Raw genomic sequence first — 21,329 nt, 5'->3', positions numbered from 1 at the left:
CACCCACTTGCAGGTGCCATGTCAGAAGGATTATTAAAAGTTTTGCCTGTGCATTCTGACTATATTGAACTTTTTATTGACAGTTAAAGGCTTAACACTTTTAATGCACGTTGGTTCAGTTTGTGGTTGACATAGCATCGAGCCAGGAGCAGCCCATCAGTTTGAGTGGAGGAGTGATGCAACAGCATAATTACAGTGGAATATAAGTATCTGTATGTGGCAGTGAAGCTTCAGCAGTCAGGTAATTTGAGTTCATGTTTATGCTGGTGTAAAAAGACATAATTTAATAGTCTTTAATAGTCATGCTGGTATATAACTTTTTTTTTTTTTTTTTATTTCAAGCAATACTAATGATAAACAATTGAAAAAAATACGAACCATCCTTCTTTCTGTTCTGTTGTACAAGTTGTATGCCTCATGAAAAATACAGTACTTAACCTTTGCTGATTAGTTTACCATTAGAATATAGAACAACTTAAAGGAAAGAGCAATTATCGCTGAACTATAAAATCCTGATCCAGACACGGCATTTTGCCTTGCCTTGGTTACAACAATTGATTTTTTTTGCTGTAATTTTACCTATAGTTATGCATCTTTATACTTTATTGCTCTATTGCCGCATTCATTATTTTAAATGCATAAGGATAAAGGGACATATTATGCAGAATTGAAATGTATTTACTTTTAACAGTAACAGTGTTAGATCATCATTAGATTATTCAAAGTTGTAGTTCAACCGATTGAGACTTGTACTTTTGAATATTAATAAACAGCCAGATGAAAAAGCACTTTATATTAATTGTACTTTTGTCACAATGTCTACTGAATAATCACAATCATTGACCCAGGGATTTTCAAGCAGTGTGCCGGGGAACTGTGCCCTCATCGATTGCCAGGGGTGCCTTGCAAAAATAATTTGAGTAAACTAATTCCAAAAGTTATTTATGGTAATAATTGGCCATTTTGAAGTGTCTTGAGTAGCTATCGACCTACAATACTGGTCCAAAGTTTTAGAACACCACACTTTTTTCATTTTTTTTATAACTATTTTTACTGTTTACCAAAACGTAACCTAAACTTTTGATTCATCCAAGTAGCCACTTTTGGCAGATATAACAGCTGGCTTGGCTTTCACTCTTCTGTCCAGTTCATCCCAAACCAGCTTGATGAGGTTTATGCCTGGAGACTGTGCTGCTGGACACTCCATGTTTTCAAGCTTATCATCGTGTTCTTTTTTCCTGAGGTAGTTTCGGCAGAGCTTGGACTTGTTTTTTGTTATCTTTTATCTTTTTTTTTTTTTTTTACCTTTGTACCATTTCAAGCTCTTCATTGGACTTACATGTCTTGAATTGCAATAAATAACTGGAAAAATGAGGGTGTTCTAAAGCTTTTGACCGGTAGTGTGTATGTTTTTATTTCTATACTGATTGTTTTGGGTCTGATGACTGATACTTTTTGGCCAATTTTGATCATTTTACCCAATTTAACTCATTCAAATTTGATGCAAACTAATCCATGAATCTTGTCTTACTACAAACTGGATACCAGATCCATTTAGTCACATTTTTGGAGTTTTCTCTCTCTGGACATAAGTTAATTTGTTATTTATTTCAAACCTGCACATACAATTCACATAACAATACAGACGCAAATACAAACATGCATGGTACATACATTTAAGATCGATAGCCGACATGCTATAAAGTATATTGACCAACAGATATATCTATCAGTCTATCTCTAGTCTTGAGCAAATCTCAAAAGGCAAAAGGCAAAAGGTGTCAGACACAATGATATTATTTACACTTTACTGGTGAAATTGGTGTAATATGATCATGTTTTAGCGTATGGTGTGCTTTAGCATATTTTCAACAGCTGCGTGTGGCATGACTCAAAAAATATTGAAAAAAGATGGACTGACCAATCTTGACACCCTTAATCTCAATAAACACCCGCAGTAATAATAACTTTTTGCACCATGAAGAAGTAGTGACCTGTGGCAGCTGATATACGAAGAGAAGTATCATGAGTAAAACATGAGTCAGAGCCACACTTGTGCAGTGAGAGTGGAGATGGACTGTGAACATAACTGTGAATCGTCCAATCACAAACATATCGTCTGTTATTCAGTCAGGGCCAGAATGGTAAACAAACCAAGACAAACCAACTGCATAAGAAGTAAATACATTTAAGCATAAAGATACGGCAAACTTAACATGTAATCTTCAGAATACATTATAATGTGAAATTTCAGCACTTTTTAAAAAGTTATTTCACGGTTTCTGATTGCATAACACCATAACATATAAATAGCATCACTCCCTCCCACAAAAATCCAGATCGAGTTTAATGTCCAAATTATCATTACTATTACGTAGACTCCAACCGTAGTTCAGATTGAATCTATAGCATGAGCAAAATAGTTTAAATAAGTCAGCTGGACTTACTTTTGGCAAATAGTTTCAAACAAATAAACCAAATACAATATAGCAAATGTTAAGTATTTTTACTGTTTGGAAATGGGGTTAAGTCTTGAGCTAAATTCTTCATTAGAAGGCGTTGAGTATATGTCTGTTTTTAGTTGAGTGTGACGCCATAAGAACAAGTTTTCCTTTTTGATTACATTGTACTTTTCTCTGAAGAACCAAGTAACGATACCCCAGAATAGGGCTGAACGATTTGGGCAAAATATCTAATTGTGATTTTTCTGACAAGATTCACAATTCTGGATTCTGATACATATATTGATACATAGGTCACGATACGATACATATATCGATACACAGGCCGTGATACGATACATAGGCCATGATACGATACATATCTCAATACATAGGTCACCATATGATACATATCTCGATGCATAGGCTGAGATACGGTACATATCTCGATACACAGGCCACGTTATGATACATACTTCGATACATAGGCCGTGGTACGATACATATCTTGATACATAGGCCGCGATACATATTTCAATACAGTGCACTTTCAGTTTGATGTGAGTCAGTATGATATATTTCAAATCTATTCGATACGGTTCAATAAAAAATCATGGCTGTGATACTAAAAGTCTTTGTTAAACCACTTCTTGTGCAAAGTTCATATGAAACACAAACATTTTAATCACCAAAACAGTGAAAATGTCAAATGTGTTGCATAAACAAGTTTCCTTCCTCCAAACAAGTAACAAAACTATAGCTGTGTAACAAAATAATTTAGTAAAATATACCAAAAAATACTCTTGGTGATATGGATACTGTATCATCACATTAAACAATAAGATATATAGATATTTTGATTTTTGCACACCCCTAGTAATAAGTATAAAAGTATATACTGTTCAGACTAGTGCTGGTTGCCCATAACAACCTGTACAACCCCACTCCCCACCCTCCTGTCTCGTTAGGTGCATGTTCCAGCGGCTGTCACCCGTTTTGTCCACTCACAGGGACGACCATCAAACCAGGACTCCCAAAACCTGTCTCCTCTCCTCTGTTATGTAAGTCCCAACTTTTGTCCACACCTGTCACTGCTCCTGTCACTGCTCCTGTCACTCCTCCAACACCAAACAACTGCATCACATCCTCTTTTCACACTTTTGTCTGTCCAACCTGGCAACGTACACCCAAAAAACAAGCACACAGGGTTTTTAAGCAATAGAAATGGAGAGAATTGTTGCATAGGAAAGTAGTTTGTTTTAATACAACATGGATTTTCTGGTTGTTTCTTCTGAACCCCGGATGAGTTTGCATGATTCATTCTGTGACTAATATTCATAAGGGTATTTCATTGATTCGAACTGTTTTAAAATACTGATGAATAATGTAGACTTAAATAATGATACCACCATGATGCAAAGGATAGACATTTTAACTGTCTAACAGTTTAAAATACAGGAAAATTCTCTTACCAAATAGAAAATATTACTCAACAGTGTTCAATAGTCTCGTCATAATAAGAAAACTGTACTAAAATGTATTTATTATAATTTATAATATTTTTTCCTCATTTAAAACAGATCTGGAGTTGTGTTTTGTTTCATTCACACATGTTTAATACACAAACCCTGCATATTTAGACTTTAGGAATTCTTCTCTCAAACAGGAAACACTCTGTTCCACCTTGTGATGTCATGTGGTAATAGTGGAAGAAGGAAGTGCTCCACTGTGTTTTTAAACTCCACACACATTCACCAGAATCATTTGGCTAATTTTAGCCCTGGATCTGCCGATAAATCTACTGGACTAGGGTGATTTTCAAAATAAAAAAACTAGGACATTCCCTTTTTTTTGGTGATTGGTAATACATTTGTAAAATGGGTGCATAATTAAGGAAAATTGTTATGCAGAGACCATTCATAACTTGAGCATGTAAGTCAGTATAGTCACATTTTATTTGTGTTTTGGTCATGTTTAAGCAGCTTTTCTGTATTTTACCTAAACAAATTTCAATTTATGCCTCTCAATACTGTTGGCAGGAATCAAAATGGTTAAAAATAGGGACACCTGGGACATTTCTTGTATAAAACTGGGACAAATCACTGGTTTTGGATAAATCTGGTGGGACAGGGGACACGGGGCTCAAGACTGGGACTGTTCCGGGTAAATAAGGACGATAAATGGTAGCTGTTAACTTGAAAACTACCTCTGCATGACATCACAAGGTGGAACAGGGCATTTTGAGCTTTGAAGATGTAGACAGATTAATAATAAAAGATTACTCAAACATGTGTGAATGAAACAAAATATAACTCCTGGGATGTTTTTGTCAAGGTACCAACATTATAACATGGTTTAAAGCTCACAAGAGTGAATTTTACATAATACAGCGTGTCCCGTTTAAGGATTGCTCATTGTTGCGCTGACTCTACAGATGTAAAAGTGTTTTCCTCCCTGTTGGCAGTGCTCTGAAGATGGCAGTGACTGATGTGTTTGATGGAGCTGTAGATTGTGTTACAGTGACCACAAGAGGACAGAGGCTGCATTATTACAGAGCAGCAGAGGAGGAGGAACAAAAGCAGTTCACTCACATGCTTCAACTCTTTAATCAAGGCTATGAAAGGGATGAGAGCTGATTATTTCTTGCATTCTGAAACACTAAAGCTGTTATCTTTAGTCATTTAGCCGATGAATCAATCAGTGCTGTCTTAATTGACTTAGAGCTGATATTTTTGGGGATTCAATATTTATCGTGTGTACAATTTATTTGCATTTGGAGCATATTTTGTCATTTTTTATGCACTGCGATAAGATTTGAGCTGTAGAGGGTTGAATAAATCACTCATTGTAGATACAAAAAGGCAGAATAACACTTTAGTTTTAGTTTATATTGCACCTCATGTACATTCAGAATAGTGTCATGGGAGTTAGTTTCAGTATGATCGTTTCTCGTGTGTATTTTTTCAGTAATATATCATACCAAAATTTGTGTTGTGTTTGATTTAGATTATAAGGATTTATTTGAGACAACATCAGAAAGGAGAGTAAGTTGGTTGGCTGACAATTTGATATTTTTTGGTATTTAAAAAGGCAGATCAAATTCATAAATTACAAGTTTAATCTGTCTTTTATATTTCTCCTAGTACTTTTTCTGCAGAAATTGTTGTTTTTAGATGAACACCCGTGCAGGTGTAGTCTTGTGAGTGCATTTTGGGTCAGGTACAGAGAGATGCGTAATAGTTTTGAAAGCTTTTTCCATGCCCCCTTTTAGTCGACTAATGAATCAGCAGGATATTTCTTTAGTTAACCAAGAATTTATTAGTCCACAGCACTAAGAAATACTAAACCTAGTACCGCAACAGTAGAATTCAACATAAGATTTTTATAGGAATATAGGATTTGGTGAAGTGTGATTTTTTTTTTTTTTTTGCATGCAGATTTGTTTTCCAAGAAGAGACTAGAACAGGGGTGGGCAAACTTTTTGACTCGTGGGCTATAAAGGGTTCTAAAATTTGATGGAAGAGCCGGACCAGGAGCAGATAGATGGAGTTTTTGGTAATCTACCTCATAAGAGAGAAAAACAACCCCAAAAATAATCCTGCTTTATTGAAATATCCCATAATTTAAAATAATTACAGAGCATTACAACAAAAGATATCTGTCTTTCAAGTCCCATGGTGTTTACTATTTATAGAAATGACTTTTAAAACACTGAAAATTAATAGTATTATTACTATTATTCAAGTGTGGTGAGCCCGCGGGCCGTAGTTTGCCCACCCCTGGACTAGAACAAACAAATTCTTATATTATTAACAGAAATCAACACCAAATCAACAAGCAGGAGGTGTTCACATCTGTAGAGCGGCGCCCCCTCTCACATCAGGAATACATTAAACACATAATACAATAAAAGCAAGAAAGTAGATCACATCGTCATCACGTTTGGACCCCTGTGTTCTCACCCCTCCCTCCCCCGCACCGAGGGACAGACTGCTCCCCCCACACATGTCTCAAATATAGACCCTCTACATACATACTCTTTGCTTCGTGCACAGATTTCATGTAGGTAGAAGTAGAACACGCACAAGCAATCAGTGCCCAGTCTAGATTTAAACCAGCTCAAATATGCATCAATACTGCAACCAAGCAACACATCGAGATGAGTGATTGTGACATTTTACAAGCTGGGAAAAGCTGTTCTTTTGATTTCGGCGTGTTTGTTTCGTTTCGTTTTATTATGTAAAGTTGGCATTTAAAGCGGCGCTATGTAACTTTTCTGGTGGAGGGTCAGGCACCTGCTTAATGTTTTTCTGCATGGAGGTGATGTTGTTTTGCTGAGAATATTCCACAGTATGGCATTAAACAAATCTATCTGGAGATGGAGACAAGCAAGTGATGACGCCAAGCCAAGTTACAGTCGCACTCACGGCAAGATAGAAACGTTGATGTGGCGTACTGTGGAACATTCCAGGCAAAGCAATAACATCTCCAAGGACAAGGAAACAAAAAGTGCCATAAAGAAAATGAAAATTCAACCAGGTAATGTCTTTTCTTTGCCCATTCAAGTGTTGCTGTCAGTCAATCACAGTCTCTTAACCAATCATTTCTCAAGATATTCATATAAACGCTGCAAAAATCTAAAAATAGACAAGTTAAGATGACTTGAATTAAGAAAGTTTCATCATGATTTGAGTAAATTTGAAAATTCAACCTGGCAATGTCTTTTCTTTGCCTATTCAAGTGTTGCTGTCAGTCAGTCACAGTCTCTTAACCAATCACTTCTCAAGATATTCATATAAACATTGCAAAAATCAAAATCTAGCCAAGTTAAGATGACGTGAATTAAGAAAGTTTCATCATGATTTGAGGAAATGTCACTTGACAAGTAAAATTATCTAGACTTTTTGTACTTAAAATATGAAAATACATCTTGCTCCACAAAAACTACACTTAAATTAAGAAAAACAACAACTTTTTGCACTTAAAATAAGAAACAAAATACTATAAACGTTGCTTGAATTTAGAAAAACACACTTATTCCATTGGTAGATCATTTTATTGTCAAGTTGAATTGACTCAAATAAAGTCAAATGTTCTTAATTTAAATAATTTTAATGTAGCTAGATATTGTTTTTTAACGGTGAATACATTCTCTCTCCCTTCCATCATCTCGCCTTTACTTTCCTTTGCTCTGTGTCTGCCGAAGCAGCAGAACCAGCAGGCACCTCAGCCTCTCAAACTCCATCACGTCTATCAGTCTTTACCTCCACAACATAATATTAACAACTGCAGCAGAGTTCATTTCCTGTTTATTAATGGAAATGTGTTCGTGACAACTTATTTTAATCACAGCAAAGAGCACATGTCATTGTACATTAGTCACACTTGTCGTCTTTACTAATAAGAGTAAATATGCGAATACGCTGAACTTTTTACATATTGCTCCCACCCCATTAGAAGTACTGCAAGTTATAACAGTAACATCAGCTTTAAACCCACTGAAAGAAAACTTAATTTCTATCTCATATCTGCGAATATAATCCTGTCTGTGCTCGCTCTCTTGTTGCCATGAAAACATTGGTAAAAAACTACAGCCTCCAAAAAAAAAAGTCTGTTACCATAGAAACACAGTAAAGGTGTATGCAAATTACTTTAAATGACTGTTTCCACGGTAACGGCTGTGTCAGCTGTTTCCGAACTGATGGACAGGGACCAAAAAGTGGGTCACAAAGAGGTCAGATTTCTATTAGTTTGAATTACACTGGGAAAAAGTATAAAATAACACTATTATTAATTATTATGTAAGATATTTGAGTTTTTTATGCGAATTTTAGGTCGATACTTAATCTAGCTATTCCTTCCATTATGCAAGCTTGACAACAGCGTATTTTAAATTTACCAAAGATGATCTAAGTGGGTTTAGACTTTTCTTATTTGACTCCAAAGTGTTTATATGTGAGTAAAAACATTAAAGGGTTTCAGAAAAGTGAAAATTCTGATCGTTGTCATATTTAAAACAAAATATCATGTCTTTGTAATGCGCAAAAGTCCTTAAAACGCATATAGCCCAACATAAAGTTGATGAATTGTGTGCGCAACTTATTTATCCATGCGTAGTTAATGAAGTTACGGTCCACACGTTGTCATAATAAAACTTGTATCCAAATTAATCATTAAGCAACTCGTCACTCAAAAGTATAAAGTGGAAAAAAAAAAAGACGCCACTAATGCGCCACTCAGATTTAATGAGCAAAACAACAGCGAGGAAGTGGGACTGGGAACTTCACATCTCCGCCCACGCGCTCAGGATGGTACTTGAGTTTTAAAGTTACGCAACAACAGCCCCAATTGGCGCTAGATTAGGTCCACTTTGTGTCGCCAGAAGAGGTTAGGAGAAGTTTGGAGTGGTGGGAAGAACATTGAGAGGGCATCCATGCAGTCCGTGCCAAGAGTTCAACTTTGGAGAGGTCTTTTGGATCAGCATTACGCACAGTTTTTTATAGAGAACTACGAATCCAACTTGGCGCAGTGTGTTGCCCAACCACCTACACACATCTCACATGCACATTTACCTTTTAACAAACCCCCAGACGCACTTAATTGACTCGCTAATTAACCCTAATTGATAAAAAGGACGTGCCATGCCAATTGGGACATACGCGCGCGTCACTGTCACCGCTAAACTGAAGGTATTCCCAAAAGTCTTGACCGGAAACGCGGCTAAACATTAACGCCAACGCTTGACAAGAAATGTATACGATTTCGCCTTGGGAGGAGCAGGGTAATTACTGTATTGTACGTCTATCCATCCAGCTTGTGTGATGTTGTTTTGTTGCCTAAAGCCATCCACGCTTCCTCGCGCTGCCAACTCTCCAGGAAACTCCCGCTTCGTGTGTGTATGTGGTGCCTTTTTTGTTTTTTTCCCCCAATTTGTAACACCTCGCGTCCCACAGCCAAGAAACCGTCACGTCTATTGATTTGAAAAAAAGCGCTTACCTTGTTTGTGAAGGTGTGGACAGGTGGTGTTGTCGTATTAGCGAAGAGAGAGAGTTTTGGAGCGTCTGGTTACATAGAGGACCATGCTGCTGTGGCGAGTTGGTGATTTGGGGGATGCGCGCATGTTATCCGGCGACGGTCCACTCCACTGATGCTGCAGCCCGGTGCTACTGAGGCTGCAGGAGACGATGGTGGTGGTGGTGGTGATGATGGTGGTGGTGATAGTGACAAGGCGGAGGAGAGCGCATTTTGGAGCCGAGGCAGAAGCACTAGTGATGTAGCCTACAGTCACACAGTGCAGACAGAGCGCTCCACCCTCCCCAAGAGACTCCCAACACTCAACTCACTCAAAATCTGCAGCAAAACTCAGGGATAATGTCAGCAGTGAGCGAAATGTTTCAGTGTTTCAAAAAGGCTACCCATAACTGCACGATTATTAAAGTGCCAAAGTTAAAATGTCATCACGTGATCGATTTTCATTTTATTGGATTTTAGATTTTAATTAGGTTATGGATTGTTTTTCCACTTGACCTATTTGAATCACACCACTGTTTACTATACATGGGCTTCAGAATGATGAAAAAATAAGACTGTGTTGCCATAGTGATTAACGATTTAAAGTATATCAGCTTTATCTTTTGATGAAGCACGTTGCAGCAGAAAACTACAAGCAGATCTTTATTTCTGTCAAATTAGGCAAAGTTTATAGGCTTACTGCTATAGGTATTGGTATTACAGCTTTATCTGACAATAACAATACCTATAGCAGTAGGTATTGATATTGTCAGATAAAACTGTTTTTATTATTACAATTAAAGCATACAAATCAAAATGTTACAGCCAACAATAATTAAATAATAAACTCAGCTCTCAAAAAATTTAAGCCTGCTATATTTTGATGTTTGTTGGGCTACTTTTAAAATAGTCTACTGCTTTACTATCTTTACTATCTTTTTACTCATAGATTACTTTAATTATCAGTTTAAAAGTGGACCTCAATGAAGCTTTATAGCTGTAGTTCGACACTAAACTTGTAAAAGTAGGTCTACCATGGCACAATAGGAAAAAAAGGATACCCACAAGTTTCAGAATGATGAGAAATGAGGACAATTTAACACAAAATGTAATATAATATCGTTTAATTACAGGGAATAGTCCTCAGAGTGTTGCAGATAACACTGGGTGGACCATTTAAGAATGTGTAAGTGCAAGTTCTAAGTTGTGTTCTGTGCAGTTTTTGTGCAGGTAGGGAGGCTTATCTCTAGACATAAAGTGATCTTGGTTCAGATGAGGTTTCAGATTTAGTCTCGGAGCAGTTCTTGTTTTTATCCGATCTGTCATAAATCACAAAAAGAGCAAAACGTCAAAATCAAAACATCATTTCTTTCTGAGCTGAGTGTTGTGATCTAATTATCGCCGTTTCCACACTGACCACACGTGGAAGCTGTTAGAGGCGTCACTCCATTGACGCACAACGCTGAATACTGTAAGCTATTTCTGGCCCTCTGCTGCCGTACATCATTTTGCCTTTTTTCACGCACTTGGACTTGCAGTTTATAGATTGTCCACCAGAGAGCGCCACAGGCCAAGTGTAGCGCACTGCTGTGGAGACTAGTGACCAGTGACCAGAGTAAAGATACAAAATCAACCAAAAGATGGCAGTAGCACGCCACATTTCCATCCAAATGTACAAGTAAGACTATAAAGAAGAAATGTTAAAATATACCAGTGTCTAACTATTATATTTTTTATTGTTTGAAATGTTTCTCTTAATTCAGATATCTTGGAAAACATGCGTTACTGTGGGAGTGTTCACAGATCTATGTTTGTCTCCATGGAGATAAATGTGTTTATGCCATACTGTGGGACATTAGGTTTTTACAGTATAGAGTATTTGAGACAAGCGGCTGGAGAGAAAGAAAATGTCTCTGTGACTCTGGCTTCATCCAGACTAAACATCACAGACAGAAATGTAAATAGTGTACTTTATGTGTCTCGTACAGTAACTTCCGTAAGTACATTTCACTGTAGACATAAAACACAAGCCTCACAAGTTGAATTAACTTCAAAAAGCGCTGTAGCATTTCTGCTGGAGGATCCATTACCAGCTTGTCTGTGCAAATGTTATTTCTTAGACTGGAATGTTTTACAGTGTGGCATTAAACATATCTTTTCTGCATGGAGACCTGCAACTCCACTCTCAGTAAGAATTAGTTTTTCAAGGGTATTTTTGAGCAATTAAAACTAGGGATGTAACGATATCCAAATCTCTCGGTACAATATTATCACAAGATGCATGTCATGGTACGATATTTATTGCGATATTTTGAAAAGGTTAATATAATTGTAGATTGGACACTTTTTTGCTTTTAAAATACCTTGACAAGATTTTGGTGTGAATTATTTCCATCATAATCCGAAGAATTCAAGTAAAAAACATATTTCTTCACATTGTTTGCACTGAAATGAATCATGGCATATGGAGTTCCCGATGTTTATAAGCTGCTGCTACTATAAAACCACGCATTTAAAGAAAGGAACTTGTGATCTGATATATTGTGACAGCTCATAATATTATTGTGAGACTTTTGACGATACGATATCACGATATTTCGATTATTGTTACATCCCTAATTAAAACATTTCAATTAGAAGATAGAATAGTCTGGTGCTTTACCGTGGAAAATTCCTGACAAAGCAATAACATCACAAACAGCGGATTCCCTACCAGAAAAGTTACATGGTGTACCTTTTAGGGGTTTGCAAAAATATCAAAATATCAATATATTGTATTGTTTAATGTGATGATACAGTATCGATATTGTGAGCTGGTGTATTGATATATACACCAGAATAGTTTTTGGTATATTTCACTAACTTTTTTTGTTACAAAGCTACATATTTTTGCTTGTTTAGAGGAAGGAAGGAACAGTATCGATATTGTGAGCTGGTGTATCGATATATCACCAAGAGTATTTTTTGGTATATTTCACAAACTTTTTTTGTTACAGAGCTACATATTTTTGCTTGTTTAGAGGAAGGAAATTCTTTTATGCGACACATTTGACATTTTCACGGTTTGATGATTTAAATGTTTGTGTTACAGATGGACTTTGCACAAGAAATGGTTTAACAAAGACTTTTAGTATCACAGTCATCATCTAGCCTTTATTTTTTTATTGAACTGTATCGAATCAATTTGAAATATATCGTATAGAATCAAAAGTGCGCTGTAACGAGGTATGTATCATATCGTGGCCTATGTATCGTATCGGCAACTTCTTAATGATACCCAGCCCTAGTACCTTTAAACATAAGAGCTAATAAACCTTGCTATTTTGTTATTTTGCTGTTATCAATTGTTTTTACAGTCATTCAATTTGACTATGAGTTTGTTATTTTTTTGCAGTTAATCCAATATAAAATTCAGCCTGAAGTACTTACTGCTGACTCAATATCCTATCCTTTTACTGTATCATTACATTATTGTAATCTTTAATTTAGAGACCATTTTTGCTGTTAATCTTGTGAACTCCACGTCTTACTTCACTGTTTCAGGCTGGCTCTCGCTCTATGACGACATGGGATTTTGAAACACTCAAACATGTCAGTCGTCTTCTCACTCATTCCTTTAAAATGCTGTTGAAAGATGTACAAAAAGCAAAAAGAAAACATAGCATAGCAGGAAGTTGTGTCAGCTCTCCATCATCCTAAAATTTAACAGCTTAATGTCAGCTGATCCTGCGTTAGTCCAAAGAGCATATACTTTCTGCACCGCACGGTTTACATCAATCATTTATTTTCCCTCACCAAATGTGTTCTATAAAATGCGATCTATAAAACAATAATCTGTAAAATCTGTAATCAATGAAACAGTTTATAGCAACGAAGAGGAGTTGTGAAATTCTCATGCGTGACTAAAAATTGCTAAAACAAGATGCCTGAGTAATTTTCCTTGCAAAACTGGTTTGCTGTTAAGGACTTGGGTCAATGAAGCCACAGTAGCTGTCAAATATGATGTAACATTTAGCGGGAGGACAGGTCAAAATGCTTTAAATTGCCTTTAAACTGTCAAAATTGACCTTTTAAACAACTAAAACTGGCTGAAAGTTTAAAAAAATAAAAGTGGAATGGTAAAAAACCAAAAGTGAATTATGTTGTTAAACTTTTACATAATTATTGAGATTTCGTTCTTTCACTTATGGACTAATATTTGCCTCCATCTGAAACAAACAATTCTAAAATGTAAATGTATTTTGTTTTTCATGCATTAGTTCTGTTGTAATAGTACTTTGTAATAAAAATATATACCGTATTTTTCAGACTATAAGGCGCACTTAAAATCCTTTCATTTTCTCAAAAATCGACAGTGCGCCTTACAATCTGGTGCGCCTAATGTATTAATTCCAGATGTGCTTACCAACCTAGAACTGATTTTATGTGGTACACAGCGCTCAAAAATCTATCTAAATGTTTTAGTGCGACTTAGGTAAACTACGAAGCTGCACCGCTTGATGGACTGCCTTAGCATTACGCCTACTGTAGTCACGAGTCTCACAGAGTAAAGGGCAAAGTATAGTTCTGCATTGACTGAATGCACACTGCCGCCGTTGCCTCGTCGCTGTTGTTTTTTATTTATGGGTCTGTGTCGAGGTCTGTGCACCTCAAAGTAATTCACCACCACAACGCTAGGAGGCTAGGATTTAAAAATGGCGTTTGTGTATACCGGGGGTCGGCAACCTTAAATACTCAAAAGAGCCATTTGGACTGTCTCCCACAGAAAAGAAAACACCCTGAGTCACAAAGCCCTTATATACAGAACAGACTCACCATCAGCAGCATATCCTCTGTCATAGAGAGAACACATATATTTCACTGAATCGTGTCCTTTAGTCCAACAGAAACTGACTGCATCAAGGAGAAAGCTGGATTTTTTCAGCTCTGATAGTTTATGCAAATTAGTCATGTGGTTTTAAGTTTCATTTCTGTAAAATGTAAACAAATGTGCACAAAGCTGCATCAAACAGATTATTACTCAATGTACATTCGAGTTCTCCTCGTTGGAAATAAAAATCCAAACTTAAATTATCCACCCACATCCACATTCATAATACACATTCACCAAGACAGGGAGGCACCACAATCTGTCAATGGATCGTGAATGCCTGGGCTAAGGGATCAGTCTCAAGTGTCGTCCCTTTATTTTGTTTAATGCGCCTTATAATCCGGTGCACCTTATAGTTCGAAAAATACAGTATATATCTACACAGCATTTTGAATATACTTCCAAATTGTGAAGCTCAATTTTGATTAAAAATTTGTTTAGATTTGCAAAATATGTATAAAAAGTATAATTCTCTTCAGAGCATATTGTAAAAAACTCGAGGAGTGTTCACATATGAGAGACGACTGAAATCTGAACTGATAAACTAATACATGAATGTGTTTAGAGTATGTATTTTAGAGGTAAAAGCTCTAATCTACAGGCACAACAAGATGAGAGGACATTCTACTATAAATAATTGCAGCCTTTGTGATTTGATAATTGCCTAGATTTGGCTCATAGTTCAGAAATTACAGTAACTAATATTACAGGGGGGACCGTGTGAAGCTTCTTGCCCCAACCCCCCACATTTGTGTCGACGGGCCTGGCTTTAATATAACATGTCAGAGTTATGTTAAGAATGCGTTACATTCTCGGTAGATTCTCCGTACATTTACAGCACATTTAGAGCACAGCCTGTTCTCTGTGTTTAATCTAATTGAACCATTGCAGCGCTGCCTCGTCATGTCAGGGTCAGAATGTCCCCGCTCGCTTCTGTCTCCAGGGGACAAGGCTCACTGCTCACTGAATATACACTATTCTATTTAACACATGAGGAGAAGACCGCACTGTGTCCAATTACAAACCAGCCGCTAATGTAACGTCATGAGGAGACAGGCACGAGCTGGACGTCCTCTGCTTCTGTTTCTCAGAGGGATGGCCACAGCAACATTTGGTGTGAGATAAAATGTTATGGTTAGTTATTGTCACAGCGCAGCACTTTCTTTTACTGTGAATAACTTTATCACAATGCACTAAACACTCCACCCAAATGTTTCTATGTTGCATAATCTTAAGTAATATTATGCTCATAGTCATCTGATCGTACAGTATCAGGTTGTACCCACACAGCCTGTTTAATGTACTGTTTTTCATCCATATTCCCTGAGGGTGGAAGTAATTGTAAGCACTGTTTGTCTGAAGCTTTGTTACTTAAATTAAACTTGACCTAGTATTTAAAATATGTCACTCATTTTACCAGATCTTTGGCACATTTTGTCCTAACAACGTGAAAATTGGCACTGCACACACCTTTCCCATTAAGATGACACCCTCCGCATTTGAGATCGGTCAGATAAGTGTTTCGAGAGTTATGCGCGAAACAGACAAACAAACACAGACAGATGGTCCTTGAATGAATAGATAGATGTGAGCTTTGCTTTATCACACTCTGACCTGAAAGAAGTGACTTATCTGGTAGCTGGATCTACAACAGGTGAGCTCCTCGTTTGTGCTGTTAAACAAGTTCCTCTCAAGAAACATTACAGCCTCAAGAAAACCAGCATTAGCCAACAATTTTTCACTTAGTCATGCTCACCTTTTTTGTTGAAAATGAAGCCCCTAAACAAGCCCATGAACGCTCGTTTAGATCACAGGCTCCTGGAAATTAGCCTGATTCATCAGCCGGTTTAACTTAGTGGAAACCATCTGACCTCGCAGCATTAGGATTTCTTCGCTCGATGGTAGATGGGTACTTTTTAAATTTAACCAATCGCTGCTATTTGGTCGTGTTGTTTGTAATGCACCATTAACATGGCTAACTGGTATATTAAGCTTTTCCCAAATCCCGCAGGAAGAAGGGCACTAATGTCTTTCCCCTTGATAAAATTCACCAAACATTCTCTTTGTTCCGGCTTTAAATCCTTGATCTCGGGAATCGTTGCCAACACAGAATATTCGCTTCGTCTACATCCATCTCGACCACTTTGTTTACTGTTGTGCTGAACCACAAAAGGACCAGTCATGGCTTCACAGATCTTTGCTGATTGGCAGGTGTGTGTTCTACAGCTTCTGAGGTTCTCTCATACCGTCTGGTGTATTCCGATTCCCTAGTGCAGGGGTGTCAATCATACGGCCCGGGGGCCAGATCCGGCCCTTCAAGACCTTTAATATGGCCCTCGGCTGATTTTCTACTAAAATATTTTAATTAAATTTTCTATTAAAATATTGTTAATTTTCTGCGGCGTTTATCACAGCAGCGTCTCCAGCGTCTCTGTACGTGGCCCCTCCCACCAGAGCAGCACGAATGAAGACGTGTCTCTTTCCAAATGCTCTTAAAGGACGATCGTTTTGACTGTTGACCATGACACCCTCATCAGCAAAATGTCAAAAATGAGAAAAGTGGACGCCGAGTGCAGGATTTTCCAAGAAAATTTGACTTATTCCTATTTGCATACAAGTTCATGTTAAAACATTGTGTTGAAATTGTATTGTATTGTATATGTTTCAGGTTGTTCATAATATCATATTTTGTAAAAGAAAGAGTTCATCAATTAAAAAAGGATTTCTGTAGTAGATTTGTGTTTCTCTGCACAAATATTTGAATTTATTGCTATTTTTGGGGTTTATATGCCATGAGTTTTCTGATCCTGCCCCTTTGGGATCAAAGTAGGTTGGATACGGCCCCCGGACTAAAATAAGTTTGACATCCCTGTCTTAGTGAGCGGAGGCACTAGGTGGCGCTGGCCTGGCTACCCGAAAATGTCTTTAAATCCATTGTGTATTTAGTCAAGTTTTTTGGCAGTGTTTGTTCATGTGTGCATTGTGCCACTTTGTGGTAATTTCTGAATTTTCCACTGTACAGTAGAGGTCACCCCCTGCAGGATGTCATCTCAAAGTATCAATACAAAACTTAAAAACACACCGACTACTGACTACTGTATTACAAGGCTGTTAAGAGCACTTTGGACATGGCATTTCAGCAAAATAAACCCATTTAGTAAACTTATAAACTTTCATGTGATACTTTTACTTGAGTATATTTTTTCTCAAGTAACAAAATCAAGTTCTTCTTCCACCTCTGTGCCACATTTACCAACATCTGTCTGATTTTTATAGTCATTTGATGGTTTTATTCCAGTGTTTTAGTGCATGTGAAGTAACCAGACTGAATAAGAAGGTGTCCGTGGTGTGATCCTGTTACACTCGTGACCCTGTATCCTCCCATATGATCTGCTGTCACATGACCTGCACATGTACAGCTCTCAACTGTCCCCGGGGGAAAACAGGGTGATGGATGGATGGCAGGTGGGCGTCGCTCTCTCTCTCTTCTGCTGTCTCTCTCCTTCTCTCACCTTCCCTCTCTCTTCTTCGCTCTTTCGCTCTCACCTTTCTGTTTAGCACTTAACCTTCCTCTTTCTCCCCTTATGTCCCATTCTCTCTAGCCTCCACCTCTCCCTCCTCCTTCTTTCCTTCTCTCTCCCTCTCTGTCGCTCTCACCTTTTTCTCTCTCTGTCTTTCCTCTGGCTCTCTCTCTCTCTCTCTCTATCCTCCCTTCCTCCTTCTGGCCCTCCTTCTCTCTTCTTTCTTTCTCTCTCACCTTCTTTCTCTCTGTGTCTTTCTGCTGGCTTTCTCTCTCTTTATCTCCCTCTCTCTTTATCTGTCTCTCTCTTTATCCCCCCCCCTCTCTCTTTCTGTCTCTCTCCTCTCCCCCCTTCCTCCTCTGTTCTGTTTCTCTCTCATCCTCTTACTCCCATCCTTTCCGCTCTCACCTTCTTTCTCTCTCTGTCTTTGTCTTTCTTCTGGCTCTCTCTTCCTTTCTCTTTAGCTCCCCACCCCCTCTCTCTCTTTCTCCCTCTCTCTCCCTCCCTCCTTCTCTCTTCTTTCTTTCTCTCTCACCTTCTTTCTCTCTCTGTCTTTCTGCTGGCTTTCTCTCTTTATCACTCTCTCTTTATCACTCTCTTTCTCTCTCTCTCTCAGACGTGTTATAATGAAACAACAGTTCAGCTTTTCTTTGAGATTTGGTAAAATTCAGAAACAAGTCAAGTCTCTCAAGATCAAATTAAATGTTTATTTTAAAGTACATGTGGGCTTATAAAGAAATGATATTTTGCATCAACATTCCCTTCAGCTAAATGAAGGCTTTGCATTTAACGAAGCTCTGATACTGAAGTGAGACTTTAATCAGAATTTTATTTGAACAGAATCTGAATTTAATAGAAACAACAACAGATGATTTGAGTTTGTGCTGTTAAACAAGTCCCTCTCACTGAAGATTACAGATACAAGCTACAAACGGTTTAAAACAATTATTATGGAGCTAAACAGTGACCTCTCTCCTCCTGATTCTGATTCTTTGAGGCCACGTGGACGGTGTGGACGGTGTGTTCAATGTGTTCAGTGAGGGACAGGTTAGTTTTAGTGTTACAGCTGTAGAGAGAGGTTCAGTGGGGATTTTTTAAGTGGGAGTACGTGATTTGTGACGCCATCGATGTTAATATTAACGCCTTTCATAATCACCTACAGAGCATAAATCATAGGCTACAACACATGAACCAGGATTAAAACAGGACTGAAGCAGGAGAACTGAACCAGGGGGACAAAACCAGAACTAAACCAGGTCTAAACCAAGACTAAACTAGCTCTAAACCAAGACTAAACCAGGACTGAACCGGGAGGGCTAAACCAGGACTAAAGTAGCTCTAAACCAGGACTAAACCAAGACTAAACCAGGACTAAACCAGGACTGAACCAAGACTAAACTAGCTCTAAACCAGGACTGAACCGGGAGGGCTAAACCAGGACTAAAGTAGCTCTAAACCAGGACTAAACCAAGACTAAACCAGGACTAAACCAGGACTGAACCAAGACTAAACTAGCTCTAAACCAGGACTGAACCGGGAGGGCTAAACCAGGACTAAAGTAGCTCTAAACCAGGACTAAACTAGCTCTAAACCAGGACTAAACCAGGACTAACCTAGCTCTAAACCAGGACTAAACCAGGACTAAACTAGGACTGAACCAGGAGGACTAAACCAGGACTAAACCAGGCCTAAACTAGAACTAATCTTGGACTTGAAAGCGAGAAAAAGAACCCTGAACTGTGGAGCAGGGTATCCGCAAAGCACGTTCGGGCGACGGCTGTGCTTAGCCCCATGGGGCACCGCTCCTTTCGCCTGCAGTCACCCGACGGTCTACGTGGGTGCACCTCTGGGCCTGTCCTGACACATAGTCCTGGTTCATTTATGGTTTAGTACTAGTTCAGTTCTGGTTTAGACCTGGTTTAGTCGTCTTTTAGTCCTCCTGGTTCAGTCCTGGTTCCCTCATGTCGCAGGTCACTATAGGACAGTTCTGCAGATATCATGAGTCTATGCAGGTTGTTTTCTCCGTTGCCAGTAGCTCCGGTTTGACATTTAAGTTGTAACTATTTTATATTTGTTATTTTTTTATATCTCACGTCGGGAGAAGTGGGTGAACGGTGTAGCCCCGCATACTACGCCCACTACACCCCTGGAGCAGCTGGTATGTGACAAATGTGTGATTGTTCTTTAGTTCTGCTCATTTTTAAAGTTTTTTTTTTAAAGTGACAAGTGACATAATTGTTAAAAGTTAGTCTCTCACCTCTCTCTTGTCTCCTTTTCCTCTCTCTCTAGCCCCCACCTCCTCTCTTTTGCGCTCACACTGACTCATAAAAACCTTCTCATTCCTCTTCTCTTCATTTTTCTCTCTAGCGCTCACCACGCTCTTTCTCTCTCTCCATCATCTTCATCTTCTTCACTGGCTCCCCATCCAGCAGCGCATCAACTTCACAAGATCCTCCTCCTCACCTACAAAGCCCTTCATAACCAGACGCCTCCTCCACACCGCACTGACCTCCTCCTCCTGGACCTTGGGGGACTGAGCCTTCGCCATCTCCGCCCCCACCCTCTGAAACTTCAGAAACCAGCTCCAAACTCACCTTTTCATCAGAGTGGTTTAGGCCTGTCCAGTGCTGGTTTAGTCCTCGGTCAGTCTTGGTTTAGTCCAGGTTTATTCATCGTTTATTCCTGGTTCGGTCCTGGTTCAGTGTTGGTCCAGTGTTGGTTTAGTCCTGATTCTGTCCTGGTTCAGTCCTGGGTTGATCTGGTTTAGTCCTGGTTCAGTCCAGGACCAGTGCTGTTTTAGTCCTGGTTCAGTCTTTTTTCAGTCCTGGTTCGGTCGTGGTTCAGTCCTGGTTCAACTCTGGTTCAACTCTGGTTCAGTTCTGGTTTATTCATGTTTTTTTCCTGGTCAGTCCTGGTTTCGTCCTGGTGCAGTGAAAAGTGCTATGTAAAACCGATGTAGTATTATTATTATTATATTATTATTATTATGTATTTATTATTATTCTCTCTCCCTGTCACTCTCCCTCTCCTCCTCTCTGTCTGTCTTTCTCTTTCTCTCCTCTCTCTCCCTCTCTTTCGCCGCCTGCCGCCTCTCATCTGGGCTCTTTACACACTAGACGCTGGAGCGATGTGATCTATAAGTGAGCTTTGGTTTTCGAGCAGAACAAATGGACACATATTGAACAATCACCGCCTCCGTCTGTCTGAAGTGGCTTTTGTAACAACATTAGAGCTGAGAGGGGAAAGAGGTGAGGGGAGGGATGGAAAAAGGACCGTATATGAACTAAAACCACATATCAAACTAGACTTTGTTCTATAGGAGTCTGCTTTATAAAAGCCCTGGTGCAGACAAGGTTTAGACCAGCTTTAGTCTTGGTTCAGTCCTGGTTAAGTCCTGGTTTAGTCCTGCTTTAGTCTTGGTTTAGTCCTGGTTTAGTCTTGGTTTAGTCTTGGTTTAGTTCTAGTTTAGCCCTGGTTTAACCCTGG

The 21,329-nt window shown here is 38.6% G+C and overlaps 1 protein-coding gene across 1 annotated transcript in view; it reads right to left on the bottom strand.

Moving 5' to 3' along the window:
• Positions 1-20,391, bottom strand: part of rin1b (Ras and Rab interactor 1b) — a 64,684-nt gene extending 44,293 nt beyond the window's left edge. The window contains exons 1-2 of the mRNA XM_055156821.1: positions 20,307-20,391; positions 9,511-9,719 (exon numbers count right to left, since the gene is read on the bottom strand). Of these exons, the coding sequence (XP_055012796.1) occupies positions 9,511-9,719; positions 20,307-20,391 (294 nt within the window). The remainder of the gene's footprint in view (positions 1-9,510; positions 9,720-20,306) is intronic.
• Positions 20,392-21,329: the final 938 nt, after the last annotated feature.

The sequence above is a fragment of the Boleophthalmus pectinirostris genome, unplaced genomic scaffold, assembly GCF_026225935.1.
Source record: "Boleophthalmus pectinirostris isolate CB_2022bp ecotype Guang Dong unplaced genomic scaffold, ASM2622593v1 HiC_scaffold_20, whole genome shotgun sequence".
Classification (NCBI taxonomy): Eukaryota; Metazoa; Chordata; class Actinopteri; order Gobiiformes; family Gobiidae; genus Boleophthalmus; species Boleophthalmus pectinirostris.
This window is presented reverse-complemented; position numbering and strand designations above follow the sequence as displayed.